A 15,257-nucleotide genomic window follows, 5' to 3' on the forward strand; every position below is an offset into this window, starting at 1 on the left:
TAAGAACCTTACAGTCCAATCCCCCAAACCTTCTCATGTAAAATTCAAACAGTTCAACCAGGAGAATCTCAACTAGAATAGAAAAAGCCAATACTAACACCGAAATTATAGGCATGCTAGGTTTTTCTGGCAAGAATTTTAAGGCAGTCAGGATAAAATCCTTCAAGGAAAAATTATGTCGGACTGAGACAAACAAAAGGAAAGCCTCAGCAAGCAAATAGATATAATGGAAAAATCAAATAAAAATTTGGAACTTAAAACATAACAAACTCAGCTGCTGCTCTTACCAGAAAATTGTAGGAGACAGAAAAAAAAAGACAAAGCAAAAACACAAAAGCTAGTGACATCAGAGTTCTCATCAGGAGTCATGGAGACTTGCAGGAAGTGGCGTGGTACTTTTCAAGTGCTAAGGGAAAACAATTGTCTCTACATCAAGCAAAATGGTGTAGGTTTGGGGATATGGTACGGATATTCTTTCAGGAAGGAAGACTTTGAGAATTGTCCTCCGAATGACCCTAAATGACAGATGACACACATTCTCTAAGTAGAAAGGATACAGGAAGATACTCGGCTGTCAAATAGGAAGCAAGGACAGGGAAAGAATAAAAGCATGTGTAATTACATTTTCCTTTTCCTCGTTAGTTTTTAAAACCATGTGTAGCTGTTGAAACGGACAAGTGAAAAAGACTCCTCAAAGCCACCACCACTGTGAGGGGTAGCACCGCAGAGAAGTAGGGCTGATGTTCATTTTCATTGTCAACTGGACTGGATTTGGAGTCACCCAGGAGACACACCTCTGACGATGCTTGTGTTTCCAGAGAGGTTTAACTGGGAGGACAAGACCCCCCACCCCCATGCAATGTGGAGGGCACCTTCCCACAGGTTGGGGGCCTGGCACTTATATTTTTGGTTGTGAGCCTAGCCTTTAATGGCTGAACCATCTCTCCGGTCCAGGCCTGCACTGAAAAAAATGAAAGGAGAAAGTGAGCTGAGGACGAGTATCCATCCCTCCGTGCTTCTTGACTGAGGTGGCCATGTGATAGACAAGCTGGCTCATGCTCCCGGCACCATGTCTATTTCCCATAAAATACTGTAATATTAAGCCACAGAACAAGCCTCTCCTCCCTTACTTTTGGTCAGGTGTTTTCTTCACAGAAATGAGAAAAGAAACTGTGGTGCTAAAGAGTTGGGTCATTGCTATAAGAAACCGAAATGTATGGTTCTTGGGCCTTCTGAACTGGTTTGCAGAAGGCCTACAAAAGAGGGTGAGGCTGTGGGCTAGAGCAATCCTCAGGAAGGTTGGCAAAAAAGAAAAATGGGGATCAGAAAGATAAGCAGGCCATAAAATAAAATGGTAAACTTAAGTGCTAGCCTGTCAATAATTACATTAAATATAAATGATCTAAATAACATCAATTTAAAAAGGTAAGTAAAAGGGCTGGAGCAATTGCTCAGTGGTTACAAGCACTGGTGCTCTTCCAGGGGACCTGGGTTCAATTCCCAGCATTCACACAGTGACTCACAACCATGTGTTACTCTGAGGATTCAACCCACTCTACTGGCTTCCAGGGACACTGCATGCACATGGTGAATAGACTATATGCAAGCAAAACATCCATACTCACAAAATAATAGAATAAAAACAATAAAAAGATGAGTGGGGGAGATTACAAAACATGACAGAATGCAATGCAGTCCATAAGAAACTTCTACATAGTAAGATGGGCATACTGACAGTGTGGATGGAACGAAAGATGGAAACATGATACAAAAGCATAAATTAGAGAAAAAATAAAGATGGATCACTTTAATATCCAATGGTACATACCAGAGTGAAGAAAGTCACATAGACAGAATGGGATATTACCAAGTGACAAAAAAAAAATCTATCAAGAAAACATAGTTAAGTCTTGAGTATATAGGTATTAAACAACAAACCTGCAAGCCATATGTGGAACAAGAAGCTGGGAGAAATTAAAGAGAAACAGACAAAACCATAATTATAGTGGGAAGTATTAGCATTCTTCTCTCAGTTGATTGAATAACTAGACACAGCATTAGTTCTTCCTTAAACAATACAAGTTGATTGCAATTCAGTGAATAAGAAACAAGTAATTTGAATATCATTCTACTGGTGAAGGAATTTGTTACTGTAATTGAAAACCACACACACAATCCTCTAGGCCCATGTGGACTTGCTGGAAAATTCTATTAAACACTTAATGAAGCATTTATATAATTTTTAATTAAAAATTTTGTAGATACAGGGTTTCTCTGTATAACCCTGGCTTTTCTGGAAAAAACTTTCAGAGAGGAATAGATAAGCCTCTCACCTTATTAATGAGAACGCTATGACCTAATAAAGTAGCTTGCAAGGAAGACAGATGTGGCCATTAGAAGCAACAGGAGGGGAACATCTGATGATGGACAGGCTGGCTCAATACCAGTATCCTGAGGTGAAATTGTGTTAGCACTCAAGACATTACCGCTGGAGTAAGGGTGTATAACATCACTGCACGTAAGCTAGAATGACCTAAAACTAAAAACTTTATTTTTGAAAACCCTGAATTCCAAGGCAAATTCATTTATGTGAGATAGAACTCGAAACAGAGATCTGCTGACACGGACTGATTATTTTCCAGGAGACAGTATTTTGTGTAAAGATTTCATATGTAAACATAATTGATAGCTTATTGTATATTACATGTCATGTAATATATCTTAATATTTATAAAATATATATTATAGATCTATTTATGTAATAAATCTGGGAAGGTTTTACTGATTTCAAAAGTTATTTTCATCTATCCTATGATGTCTAACATATATGTACACTCAAGCAGCCTATTTATTTCTAAAGTTTGAAGATGACATAATTCCTTTTAAATGAACACTGGCTACAAGAAGATACTTTGTAACTTATTCTACCCAAATTCTGTGATTCTGCCCACCTCATAGATAAAGAGTACCTCTGGGTTTCAAGAATTTATAATTTGTAATATGCAGAATGGCAAGCATCTCGATATTCCAGAGAAAGGAAAAAACATCTTGGAAACATGACAAACCAATCTTCCCAGGGCCCTTTCTCAGTGCCCCTCACTCATCGCAGAAGAAAACACAAAAAGACCAAGAGAGGTCATGTGAGTGACAGAGAAAGGGAGATGCTGCCAGCAAAGGGGGAACAGCCTGGAACGAAACTCCCTTCATCAGGAAAATGGGGCACCAGCAAAACGAGGGGGCGCCAGGATGAGCTAGGGCTTTGCTACCAAAAGGCAGCCGACGCGCCGGTCACACACCCACAGTGTGTATGCGTCTGACTGCTGTGCACTGGAAGCCTGGACCAGCTCATCGTGACAATCTGCCCCGCCCCTCCAAAAGGACTCCCCCCACATCTCTCTCAGGGACCCCTCTGATTTAGCAGTAGTTAATTTAAATAAAAAGCCTAACACCAAAATCAGGCAAATATGTTTAATTTTTTAAAATAACTGATGGCAAAATAAAATATTTACATCACATCATAATGTGTAAACATGTAAGGTCTCTGTACAAAGAAATTTACATGCAAAAAATAATGTAAAATTTAACTGAAATAATAAAAGAAACAGTACACAAATAAAAGTTATGAGGTTACGGATACACATCCAGTTTTTGAATCCAATTTCTCTTAAAAAGTTTCTGTACAATTTTACAAGAAACAAACAAACAAACAAAAAACCCAACAAAAGAATAAATAAAATACACTGGAAACTGCAAAGCTTAATTTTGCCAGTTTATGGCTCAAGACCCAGATGTCTGGCTGGCTTGGGAAGCAAGCTGCTCTCTCTCTCTCTCTCTCTCTCTCTCTTTTAGTGTATTTTACACAATAAAGATAAAAAGACATCCAGAAAAAATTCAAGCGTGCCAGAAACCCAACTTCTTGTGTTGGAGGACTTCCCACGCCAGCGCCAGCTCTGCCACAGTGACTCGGGCACTGGGTACCAGCCTCAGGGTGGCCAGTACTTAATTGGCTTCCTTACCAAAAGCTGAAAATCCAGCCAATTTTTATACAGAAAGTTGAATGTCAAAAAGTCTAAAAAGTAGTAAATGTTCAGACTGATTTTGGGAAAAAATAATACTTTGGCATTCTGAATAATAGCATAATAAAATTTAAAACATTACCCTATTATCCAGTTTTATTTTCAGAGTATGAAATCACTTTTTACAGTCCTCAAAACTGACAAATTTCACGAAGAGTTAAGTGTCCTCGAACTGATGGCACAGGGCTACGACCCATCCCCAACACACACAGAACCATAAAGCTCACTGGCGAAGTATGTGCTTTTTCTATATATTTATTACAGGTACAACAGAAGTCTTCATAAATAGTTGCAGAAAATGTTAAAGCCACAACATTGCACATGATATGAAATAAAATCAAAAAACCCCCAATGAGTGCATTTACAGTATTTTCATCTGACTGTATACCGTTCAACAATTTGATTGACGGTTTGGGATGGAGTTGGGGAGGGGGGGGCAGTGGGGCTGGACCCAGCCCAAAGTCTTCATTGGATGGGCAGGCCTCCCGGCCCCCCCACAGGAAGGCCCAGGTGGTGGGTGGGAGGGGCGGGGGGGATGCCAGAGAGAAGGCAGGAAGAGTCGTATATACATGTAAGGCCTACATTTCATCAGAGCAAAACCATTCATTCTATTTTATGCAAAAGACTGAGGTTGAACGTACATTTCAGAAGCCAAGTCTGGTGCTTGGCAAGACGTACGCCGATGAGGCAGCTGGCAAAGCTCTGTGCCAGGTGGCCGCCAAGCACTGGCTGAGGCCACGGGAGTGGCTGCCACCTGGAGAGTCTTTCCCAGAAACGCACAGTATCTTTGTTTTGTGTAACACCAGTGGTTTGAACATAGGCATGTGTTTCCTTGAATAAATCTTGAAAATGTTAAATTTGCAAAATTCTATCCATGTTCATTTAAAAAAAAGTATCTTTTTATTTCATTTATTTTTGCAGAAACCTGAATAAAATACCGTGATACAGAGATGTGATCTCTGCCCTTGCAGAGTGTAACTGAAGGTCCTCCACCCCAGTGCAGCTTGTAGCTCCGAGCCCAAGCGCTACTGAGCACAGCTCACTTGGAATGCAATTTCACACGATGAACAGCAGGCAGCTGGTCACTTAGTTTGGTTTGGTTTCCTCTTCACAATTCAAATTAACAGCTGATTGGCAGGTGAAAGAGAATGAGAAAGGACTTCAAGATGGGTCAAACTCTAGGCAGAAGTCTGCTCTGTAAGAAGTTTTTAATGCTACGAATAGGTCGAACATCATTCTGGTGTTTGCGCCGCTCAATGAAGGAGGTCAGTCTGGACGTGTCGAGGACGCCCGTGCCTTTGCAGCTGCCGTTACCTGCCTGCAGCCACTGCTCCTGCAGGGCCAGTGCAGCCGAGGGACGCTTGGCCGGGTCCTCCTGCAAGAGGAAGCACACGAACTCCTTGGCCTTCTGGCTAACTCCTTTAAAGTAGTCCTCTGGGAAGCTGAAGTCCAGGCGGCAAATGTTCAGGCAGGTCTCTTCCACGCTGTCATCCAGGAAGGGGGACACGCCGCTGAGCAGCACATAGGTGAGCACTCCAACACTCCATGTGTCCGAGGTCAGGGAGACAGGGTTCCCAAGAATGATTTCTGGGGCTGCAAACTCGGGGTTCCCCAGCAACTGGTGGATGTAGTAGGTGGTGTTGAGTTGGACAGCATCTCCAAAGTCTGTCAGTTTAATGGTTGGCTTGGCCAGACTCTGATCCACCAAGATGTTCTCAGGCTGTAACACAGGAGGAGACATGGTCATTGGTAGACATTCCTAGCTCATGCTCAGTCTGACCACTGTCAGACAGACAGACAGACAGACTGACAGACAGACTGACAGACAGACAGACAGACAGATCCTATGGCGAGGTGGGAGCCTGGCAGGCAAGCTCTCCTGGCCAGTGAGACAACAGATTGGCGAGGTGCAGTCACCTCTGCTAGGAGCAGTTCTCAGCTTTAGGGTCCAAATGGCCTTACTGAACACAGAATTGTCTTCTCTCCCCCAAGGGACGCTGGACTGGGTAGGTCCCATGCCAACTTTCCAGCACCGACAGGAACTTCCTAAATGTCTTCAGACCCAACAGGTTTAACTACAAGGACCTCCCAGCTGCGAACAGTACTGAAGGCATCTCCAGAAAGACAGGGAATCTATTCTAGTGTTGCTCTCGAAGTCCACGTGACCAATCTGTCTAGGCAGACCTCCCGTACCAGCCCAGGGCTGCCAACCTTTAGGTCCAGGTGTGCTATCCTGCAGTTGTGAAGGTAGCGGACAGCTTCCAGAACTTCCCCCAGGTGCTCTCTGACCTTCCCTTCGGTGAGGCTTCCCCATCGTACCACACAGTCCAGGAGGCGACCCTGATCAGCCCTACAGGGAAAAAAGGACATTTGTCACCTTTCAACTTGCAAACCATCTCAGGGAGAAATCAACCCACATTTTCAGACTGGACCTCTACTGGATGGCATTGTACAGGGAGGAGGTTCTGGGCCCCCTCACTGAGAAGACCTGCTTGGGGGACGGCTAGGGGAGAGCTGTGGTCAGGAACTGTAACATCACTGTATGTTGCCATGGCAACCTGCTGGACAGTGCCTAGGCACAGCAGACATCTGGATGTAAATAACTGATGCAAGCTATTTACACCCACCTCCCTTAGCCTAGGCTTCCTTACATATAAAACATGCCACACGACAATAGAATGAGATCATGTCATAAAAAGCCACACGCCAGGGCAACATATGCATGCTTAGTCAAAAGTTACCCTAATCTGAACTAATGTTTAATAATACAGAGTTCTAAACTAAAAGCTTAGTAGTATCTATTCACTCAACCTTCAATACCCTGAGAAGGGTGCTTCACTGCCCCGTTTTAGAGATGAGGAAACAGAGGCAGGGAAGACATAAAACTTTCCTGAGGTTCCACAGCTTGCAAACAGCCTCTATTGGATGTTTTCAAAACTGAAGTTTATAGGAAGACCAACTACCTGCCTAGCAAGGAGTGGTCATTAGTGGGGAATTAAGGCAGTCTCTCATGGAAATCAGTTCTGTTAACAGTCTGGTGAGGCGCACTGTGGTGGCAGTACTAGAATGGTCTCCATATGCTCGGGAAGGACTAGGAGATGTGGTGTTGCTGGAGGTGTGTCACAGGGTAGGCTTTGAGGTTTCAAAAGCTCACACCATTTCCAGTCAGCTCTTGTTCTCCTCATGCTTGTGGGTTAGATGTAAGCTCTCAGCCACTGCTTTAGCACTGTGGCTGCCTGCCTGCCTGCTACCATGCTTCCAGCTACGATGGTCACGGACTGTAATCCTATGGAATGGTGAACCCCCAAGTTCAGTGTTTTCTTTTGTAAGTTCCCTTGGTCATGGTATGTTGTCACGGCAATAGAAAACTAGCTAAGTAATACACCATGCAACTTTCCAATAAAAAGAAATAAGAGCCAGAGAGCTGCGGGTATAGGTCAGTGGTCTGGTCCTTGCCAGTAACATGTGAGGCTCTGGGCCCAGCTTTTCACTGCAAAGCAAACACACTCCCTTCAACATCCCCACCCCAGCCATAGTAAATCTACAGCTGGAAGAGCTGCAACTGCAGACCAAGGCTGTGCTGGTTTCTAGCAAAAACCCGAGGGGTTTTTCTTGCTCAGAATCCCTGTGAAAGTCAGGCAGTAGCTGCGGGTCATCAAGTTTACCAGAGGGCCTCCCAGGCGTGGGGGCGCCCAGGCCAGCACTGGGCTATGACAGTGGCTTTCCATACACACACTGCATCACTTTAGCTCACTAACAGATCTCCAGTGGCCGTGCGTTTAAAGACGCCAAGGATGAGGTGGCTGGAGAGACGGCTCAGCAGTTCAGAGCGCTGGTTATTCCTGCAGAGGACCCAGGTTCAATTCCCAGCACTCAGATCACTGTGCCATGAGTGGAGGCTCCAACATGGTAGTCCCTGACAATAAATCTATCTTTGTACAAGTTCTATGAATTCTAAAACCACAGAAGTCTATTTTCTCAGAGAAGAAACAGGATGAGCACAAGTGCTGGGAGCTGAGGTAAGGATGAGGGGGAGGGAGACAGGGTACGCACATTTCCAAAACCAGGATGTAACTGGTGGGGGTCTCGAAGGTGTCAAGAAGACCCACAAGGAGGGGGTGCTGGAGGTTCTGCAGGATGCTGAGCTCATGGGTGACCTGGTCACGCTTCATCAACTTCTTGTTCACAAACTTCGTGGCCACTGCTCGTTTGGTTCCCTTCTGATCACATTTCTTAACCACAGCAAATCTGCCCCTGTAAAATTTGTCAAAGAGAAACGACATAGGACCACCTCTGTGGGATGGCGACTTGACACCTGTGCACAGACCTTACTTTGCTGGGCCCCGTGTGGAAGGGACGTGGTGACAAATCAGCCACTGGTCTGCCATTCCTCCCTCCTAAAGGCAGCCTCCATTTCTAATGCTGGCACTGGGCATGCCTCGGGCTTCCTGACGACCGACTATGGTGACAGCGATAGCTCAAGGGAGCCTTGGCCTCGCCATGCAGTTTCTACCTCCATCCCCCATAGAATGTCACCATCCAGACGCTAATGTAAGCACCCACAGTTGCCAGACAGTGGAATACGGAGAGAGTAAGTTGCTGGCTTCTGAGCCTGGGCAAGCTCTACTTCTGTTCTGTAATGTCTCCACCACCATGCTAGGAAGCCCAGGGTGAAGGTCTATGTACAAAGAGTCCTACATCCTTTAAAGGTGCAGACATGAGTGAGGTGTGGGTGTGCCAACAGGATGAGCCCGGAAAAGATGGACAAAAATACCTACCCAGGCAATCTGAGTGTTAGGAGGACTGGCCCACCATTACTGTTAGGACCAAGTGGGGGTGAGACTTGGTGCTGAGCAATATGGAAATGGGACATGCCCTGGAGCCATGTGACCCAGCGTGGCCAGTAGAATATAAAAGGGTGCTGATAGACTTCAAGGCAAAGGTGTCGAATCAGCAGTCTACTCTGAACCTTTCCTGCCTGGGGGACACAGCGACTACAGGTGGGTGACTGCTGTATAGTACAGAAGGCAGCCAGAAGTTAGAAGGGGGTGGTTTGTCTGTGGCATTGCTTGGCAGCCTCAGCTGGAGAGAAGCAGCATCTTATGTTAAAACTTCTTTTGTTCAGTCAAGAATTTCCTGGTGCTCCATCAGATCATGGTGTAACCCTTCAAATCTCCACGAACAACTATGCCATGAGTGTACAGTCAGCAGTTCTCAACTGGCAATCTGAGAGAAGCAAGTTTACACAGCAAGTGTGTGCCTCTTCTCGGGACTCTTCCACAGGCGGCACCTAGCTAGCTAACTAGCTTGTCCCATCAATGGAGAGTCCGTGGCATTAGGCCTTCATTCTGGGAATCCTACCTTCATTCTGCTTTCATCCTTCCCAGTACTTAACATCTAAAGCCCATTAACGTGCTACTGTTCCCAAAGGGTCATGTTCTCAGTGGTAGCATTCCGGGGAGGCTGTGGAACCATGAGGATGGGTCTAGGGAGGGGGTCACAGGGGTGGGACTTTGGTGTTTACACATGGTCTTGGTTGCTGTTTCTTTCTGCTTCTGCTCTGCCTTGATGGGAACAGCTTCCACCACACATCCCTATGACAGAGCATGCTATCTTTCCTGTCAGGATAGCCTGAAACCCTCTAAAAACATGAGGAAGAAACCTTTCCTCTCTTTTGTTTCTCTTAGGTACTCTTAGAACAACATAAAACCACTAACACTACACTCAAGACAGTTCCTTGTATTGATGGCAACATTTTCTGTTCATCAGTCTTGGGATAATGAGTGACCTTACTGTAGTGGGAGGGGTTCTGTGTTTCACATCATACCTGCCGAGCTCAGCCACTTCACTGTAGAAGGAGTCAAAGTTGTCCTTCCAGGTCACCATGATCCCATCACTCCCTGGACCTGCAAGAAGAACACCATTGCACCTGAGTGCATCTGTTTTTCCTTTTATAAATAGCATGGCTTTGTCAGCAGCCTTAAACTTGCCTCTGCTTGAGAAGGGCTGGCATTACAGGTGTGAGCCACCATGCTCAGCTCCTAAGTGGACCGAAGCATAGCTTCATGATCAGAAATCACAAACCTCAATTGTCCAATATGGCCACTACATAAATGGCCACCTAGCGTCTCTCTGAGAGGTAGTACTCTCAGGCCATAAGACACATACCCAAGACACTGGATCTAACATGAACAGAAGATTGGAGTTATCTCATGAATGATGTATAGGTTTTGATACCACATTAGAATCAGGTACTGCTGATATATTAGATTAAGGTAAGTGTTAGTGAAATCAACCGGCTTTTATTTAAGACTGTAAAACTGCACTGAAGTCTTGTTTCTTATGGTTAGCACCGCGTGTGGGGAGGACACAGGGTGTCCCTCTCTATACTATCTGTCTATTCCCTACAGACATTCTCTCACTGAACCTGAAGCTAGGTTTGCAAACCCCAGCTACCCTCTTTTGTCTTTGCCTGTCACAGCACTGGGGTTACAGGAGTCCCCATGACCATGCCTGGCTATGGGGTTCTGGGCATCTGGAGTCAGATCATCATGCTGGTATAGCAAAGTGGCTTTTAATCCTTGGACCATCTCTCCAGCCTGACAGAGCTAATGTACAGTCAGTCTCTCCTGTTCACCCAGGCCCACAGCTTGCAAACTATACTTGCCTTCCCAGCCTTCAGAAAGTGAGGATGCACTATGTTGCAAACACAGACAGTTTTGTCATACATGCAGTTGGAAGTTACTTGTTAACAGTGAATGTGGTATTATATAAGCCCAAAGGAAACAAGATGTTTAATCTCCTAATGATACCGCTAGCCCCATAGATCGGTGCGCCATTCAGTGCTCATGAGAGAAGCTTCCTGCAGCAGAAGACAGTACAGACACTCACACGTGGACATGCTCAGAGAGGGGAACTAGGGATGCCTTTAATCACATTCCTCCCCTCAAAGCTAGGGATCTATGTGAAAGAGGATGGAAAGACTCTAGGAGCCAGAGATGTGGACAATTTTAAGGAGATGGAGCTTTCCAGACACAGCACTTAGGAACTCGCTGAGGCTGTGACAGCATGCATAAGACCTGAGCAAGCTCAAGACAAAAAAAAAAAAAAAAATCCAGCATGGAGGAGGGGCAGGAACGGAGTACGGAGTCCACCCCTAGCTAAGAAGCTATTAAAAGTGGTAGCTATTGGCAGGGCAGTGGTAGAACACACCTTTAATCCTAGCACTCAGGAGGCAGAGGCAGGTGGATCTCTGTGAGTTTGAGGCCAGCCTGGTCTACAAAGCTACACAGAGAAACCCTGTCTTAGAAAAACAAAAATAAACAAACAAACAAAAAGATAGCTGTTTACAGAGAGAAATTCCAAAGAAAACAACAACAACAACAAAAAGGAGTTGTTAAGCATAAGATTTCCTTCTCCCACCTTGAGATAAGTTGCTCTGCTTGCTCTGGCTGGTCTTTACCTTGCTGCAATCCTCCTGCCTCTGCTGGATTACAGGTGTGCAGTGACACAGCTACCAGAAGCCCATCTTACACAGAGTGGTCAGCATTGGCTCTCCTGTCTCCACTCTGCTCTAATCAAGTTCACCTAGAACCGGCTCACCCCAATTCTCCCTTTGGTTACCAAGTCATCAGCAAGCACGCATTCCTTAAACCACACCCAATTTGACTGAGTTTTCAAGGCTTTCTGGGATGTAGTCCCTTCCCATGTGCCTTCCCTGGGTCATGTATGAGTGGACACCATTTCCCCCATGGCAAGCAAACACCTCCCAGCACCAGGAGCTCCTCAGCCAAGGCAGCCAGTGCTGAACTCTTGTGTGGGTGTGGCTGTACAGAACCTTCTTCTTAGCTCTGCATCTCACCGACACCAGAGTATCCCAAATACAGAGCCTTAAATCCTCACCCCAGGGTCCTCGGAGAAGTCATCTTAGTCACTACGCTGGAGCACACACTATTCAGTGATCTCTTTTGACACCTCTGCATCCCTGTGGCTTCCAACGCTTGCCTGCCCTTTTCTTTTGAGACAGTCTTACTCCGTAGCTTCATTTGGCCTCATCCGCCTGGTTTGCAGGCCTTGGTGGTATGTGGTTTTAATGTCTGCGAGTCAGTCCCTACCAGTGAGCTGTCCTGTGTAGACACTGCTGGTTTGCTTTGTGCTCTCCAGAGTATTGCCCCAGCTCTTTCAACACCAAATGGCTTCTCAAGGGTGCAGTCTGGAAATTGTAAGAGAATCTAGTGGCCTGCTCGACAAGATGACACTTTTCTAAAGACCTTGAAGATTTTTGTGACAGGAAGAGCTATTCGGTTTCTTTTCTGTTATTTTCCTGCTCAGATCTCCAAGGGATGAACAGCTCTGTAACTCTGAGCTGTCAGCAGTAGCTTATTAAGAACCAACTCTACAATTTATATGACTTTTCTAAAATGAGAAAAATCAGTGGTTCTTTACTTTTAACTTCTCGATCTTGCTCTCTTTCAGGTCACAGTCCTACCCACAGCCATAACGCACCCTTTCTATGATTTAATAAAGTCAAAATACGAAATAAATATTTTAGACAAAATTGGCTTACTGTCTACACATAGGGTACTCCAGAAACCAATTCACCATTTAGTTGGGAATTTTACTGTCCCTGCTGGAAGCATCTGAGGACAGGTGGGCACTTGTAGCTGCCTGGTGTAGTATGGCTGGCCTCAATGGGCATTGCCTGAGAGCAGTCCATACATGCCCTGCTCTGAACGTCCACCTATGTCAAATGCAACCCCTCAGGAATCCAGCAGGGTTTGGAAGGATTCTGTCCACAGGGCTCAAAGGCTAACTGCTGAGAACACAGCATCCTGCTGGGATGTGGGGGTGCCAAGGCCACCAAAAGCAGGTATCTGGGGAAGTCACCGAGCTGTCCCAGCTCATGCCTCACTGAAGGGCTATCCTGGGTTCTGAGTCAGGCCTAGAAGACACCACTTCCTTTCCCACTCTTCACTCCCATGCTTCATGAACCAACTTAACCCCAGCTGGAAGACTGGAAAACAGGACCTGCTTGTCAGTACTAAGGGCACCAAAGCACCGCATTCCAGCTCAGACCAGCCACCAGTGATTCAAGTGCCCAATGGCAGGGTCACAGGCCTTTATACACACCCTCACAGTATTCCCTTGAATGTGCCTGCTCGTTGAGCCTCGTTTGGACATCCACGAATGTGGCCTTTTGTTCTAGATTTCCTGGCACACCAAGTGTGGCAAACACACTGGACTTCAGGGGAGAGCCAGCAGTGGCGCTTACCTAGAACCCTCAGACTGGCCGAAGATGAGGCTGAACCCATGTCGTTCACAGCAATGCATGTGTAGATGCCGTCGTCTTCTGTGGACACCCCAGTGATCTTCAGAGTGGCCTCCCCAATGTCACTGTGGCACACGTGAGGATGCACCAGGCGTCAGGAATGCTCAGCACCTTTGGGCCCCAGCTCTACCTCCCTCCCCACCTATGAAATGCTCTCCCCCAGACTGCAGGCCCAAGGTGACAAAGGAAAGAGATGATTCCGACGGTAAACAGTGCATGTCCAGTTACCGAGGAACCCGATCAACCACGGTCCTAGCCAGTGAACTGCTCCACAGTGGCCCCCTCACCTGTAGGAGATGCTGTAGCGATCATCACTGTTCAAAGTGTTGTGTTCGGGGCCCTTCCAGGTGATTGAGGCCTTGGGGCGGCCACAGACACGACATCTGAAAACAATGGTCTCCCCTGTCTCACACGTGACCTCACTCAATGGGATAACGAATTCTGGGGGAACTGCAAGGGAAGGGAGTTTGGTCAATGCCAGTTATCCTCAGCATCTCTCTACCTCTCTCATGCGGTTCTACACACGAGTGGAAACCAGAACACCACACAGTACCCCGTGTGGAGCCATGGTGGTCTGACAGACACCCTGCAGGTCTGTGGTCCCTCAGACTGGAGGAAAGACAACAGGACTCACCGTCATAGATGTAGCTGGGGTTGAGAAGCTGAAATGGAAAAGGCAAACAGGCATTAGTAAAAACAGGAGTTGTTCTCGGGGAGGTTACTGATTGCAGGGCTAAAGTTACTGTTGGAAGAGCTTGGTTTATCTGGAATCAAGCAGGACCAATCACCTTCTACTGCTGTCACATGCACTGGAACTGCCATGCCTATCAATTAGCTGAGTTTATCTTCTTATTCACAAACATGTTACCTCATCCCATTCTCTGAAGCCACACATGGCCAGGTGATGCATGCAGGTTTAAGTTACGTGCCTGCACAGAGAGCCATTGTAATGGTGTCCCAGAGAGAGGGGAGCCCGTCCTCAAGCAGGCTCTAACTTAGGGCCTGCAGCGGGTCCCTGTCCCTACCCTCTCTCGGAGGTGGCCCCAGGCCTGGCTTCTCACACGCACCTTCACAGATACCTTGTGGCTGAGTCCTTCGCGTGGCTTCCTGTACCCGTTTTCCAGCTTGCCGTCCCTTTTGCCGTCTTTTTCTTTCTTCTCAGACTTCTTCCTTAAACGGAGTGCTGTGTGCCAAGATGTCGACTTCCTAGGGGAGAAAAGGACACACTGCTCATATGTCTCCTCCCCCATGGTCAGCGGATGACACTGAGAAGCATAGGAGAAAGGCTTCACAGAGGAACAGAGACCCCGTGACCACTAACCTCACAGGGAAACTCAAGAAGCAGGTGACAAAGCCAGCAATCCCAAAGCAAATTTTAAAGATTAAAATACAAAAGTAACAGTGTCAACTTGACTGGGCCACGCTGTGCAGAGACGGCTAAATGTTCCCAGTGTTTCTTTGAGGGAACTTTTGGTTGGCAGGAACATCTGGATGGATGAAGCTATTTGCCCTTCCTTATCCAGTCAGTTGAAGGTCTATGAAGGGAACCTGGTGGGGATCAGCAGTCTGGATTTGCCTGTCTCCACAACTGTGGAAACCAGTCCCCTTCTGACCTGACGACTCACAGCCTACCCCAGTGGGTCTGTCTCCCTGAAGAATCTAATGCAAGGTTCACAAATGCATGTTGAAGAAATAAAGCATAACATGGGACTTCCATCTCTTACACTTCTTCTAAAGTCAAGGATGACGTGGAGCACTGTAGCACAGGGGTCCTCAACAACGCACTCACTTTGCTCTGCCTCTTAGGGAGACAGGATGAGGAGAAGGAGAGGCCAGTCCTAAGGAAGGTACCC

General features: G+C 46.3%; 1 protein-coding gene across 1 annotated transcript in view; it reads right to left on the reverse strand.

Annotated features, from left to right (window-relative positions):
* Nucleotides 1-3,454: 3,454 nt before the first annotated feature.
* Trio (trio Rho guanine nucleotide exchange factor) overlaps nt 3,455-15,257 on the reverse strand; it is a 275,905-nt gene continuing 264,102 nt past the window's right edge. The window contains 8 exon segments of the mRNA XM_040757679.1: nt 3,455-5,796; nt 6,288-6,426; nt 8,130-8,330; nt 9,904-9,982; nt 13,348-13,469; nt 13,692-13,854; nt 14,039-14,066; nt 14,472-14,610. Of these exon segments, the coding sequence (XP_040613613.1) occupies nt 5,248-5,796; nt 6,288-6,426; nt 8,130-8,330; nt 9,904-9,982; nt 13,348-13,469; nt 13,692-13,854; nt 14,039-14,066; nt 14,472-14,610 (1,420 nt within the window). The 3' untranslated portion in view covers nt 3,455-5,247.

This window comes from Mesocricetus auratus, unplaced genomic scaffold (genome assembly GCF_017639785.1).
Source record: "Mesocricetus auratus isolate SY011 unplaced genomic scaffold, BCM_Maur_2.0 Super-Scaffold_100015, whole genome shotgun sequence".
NCBI classification, from domain to species: Eukaryota; Metazoa; Chordata; class Mammalia; order Rodentia; family Cricetidae; genus Mesocricetus; species Mesocricetus auratus.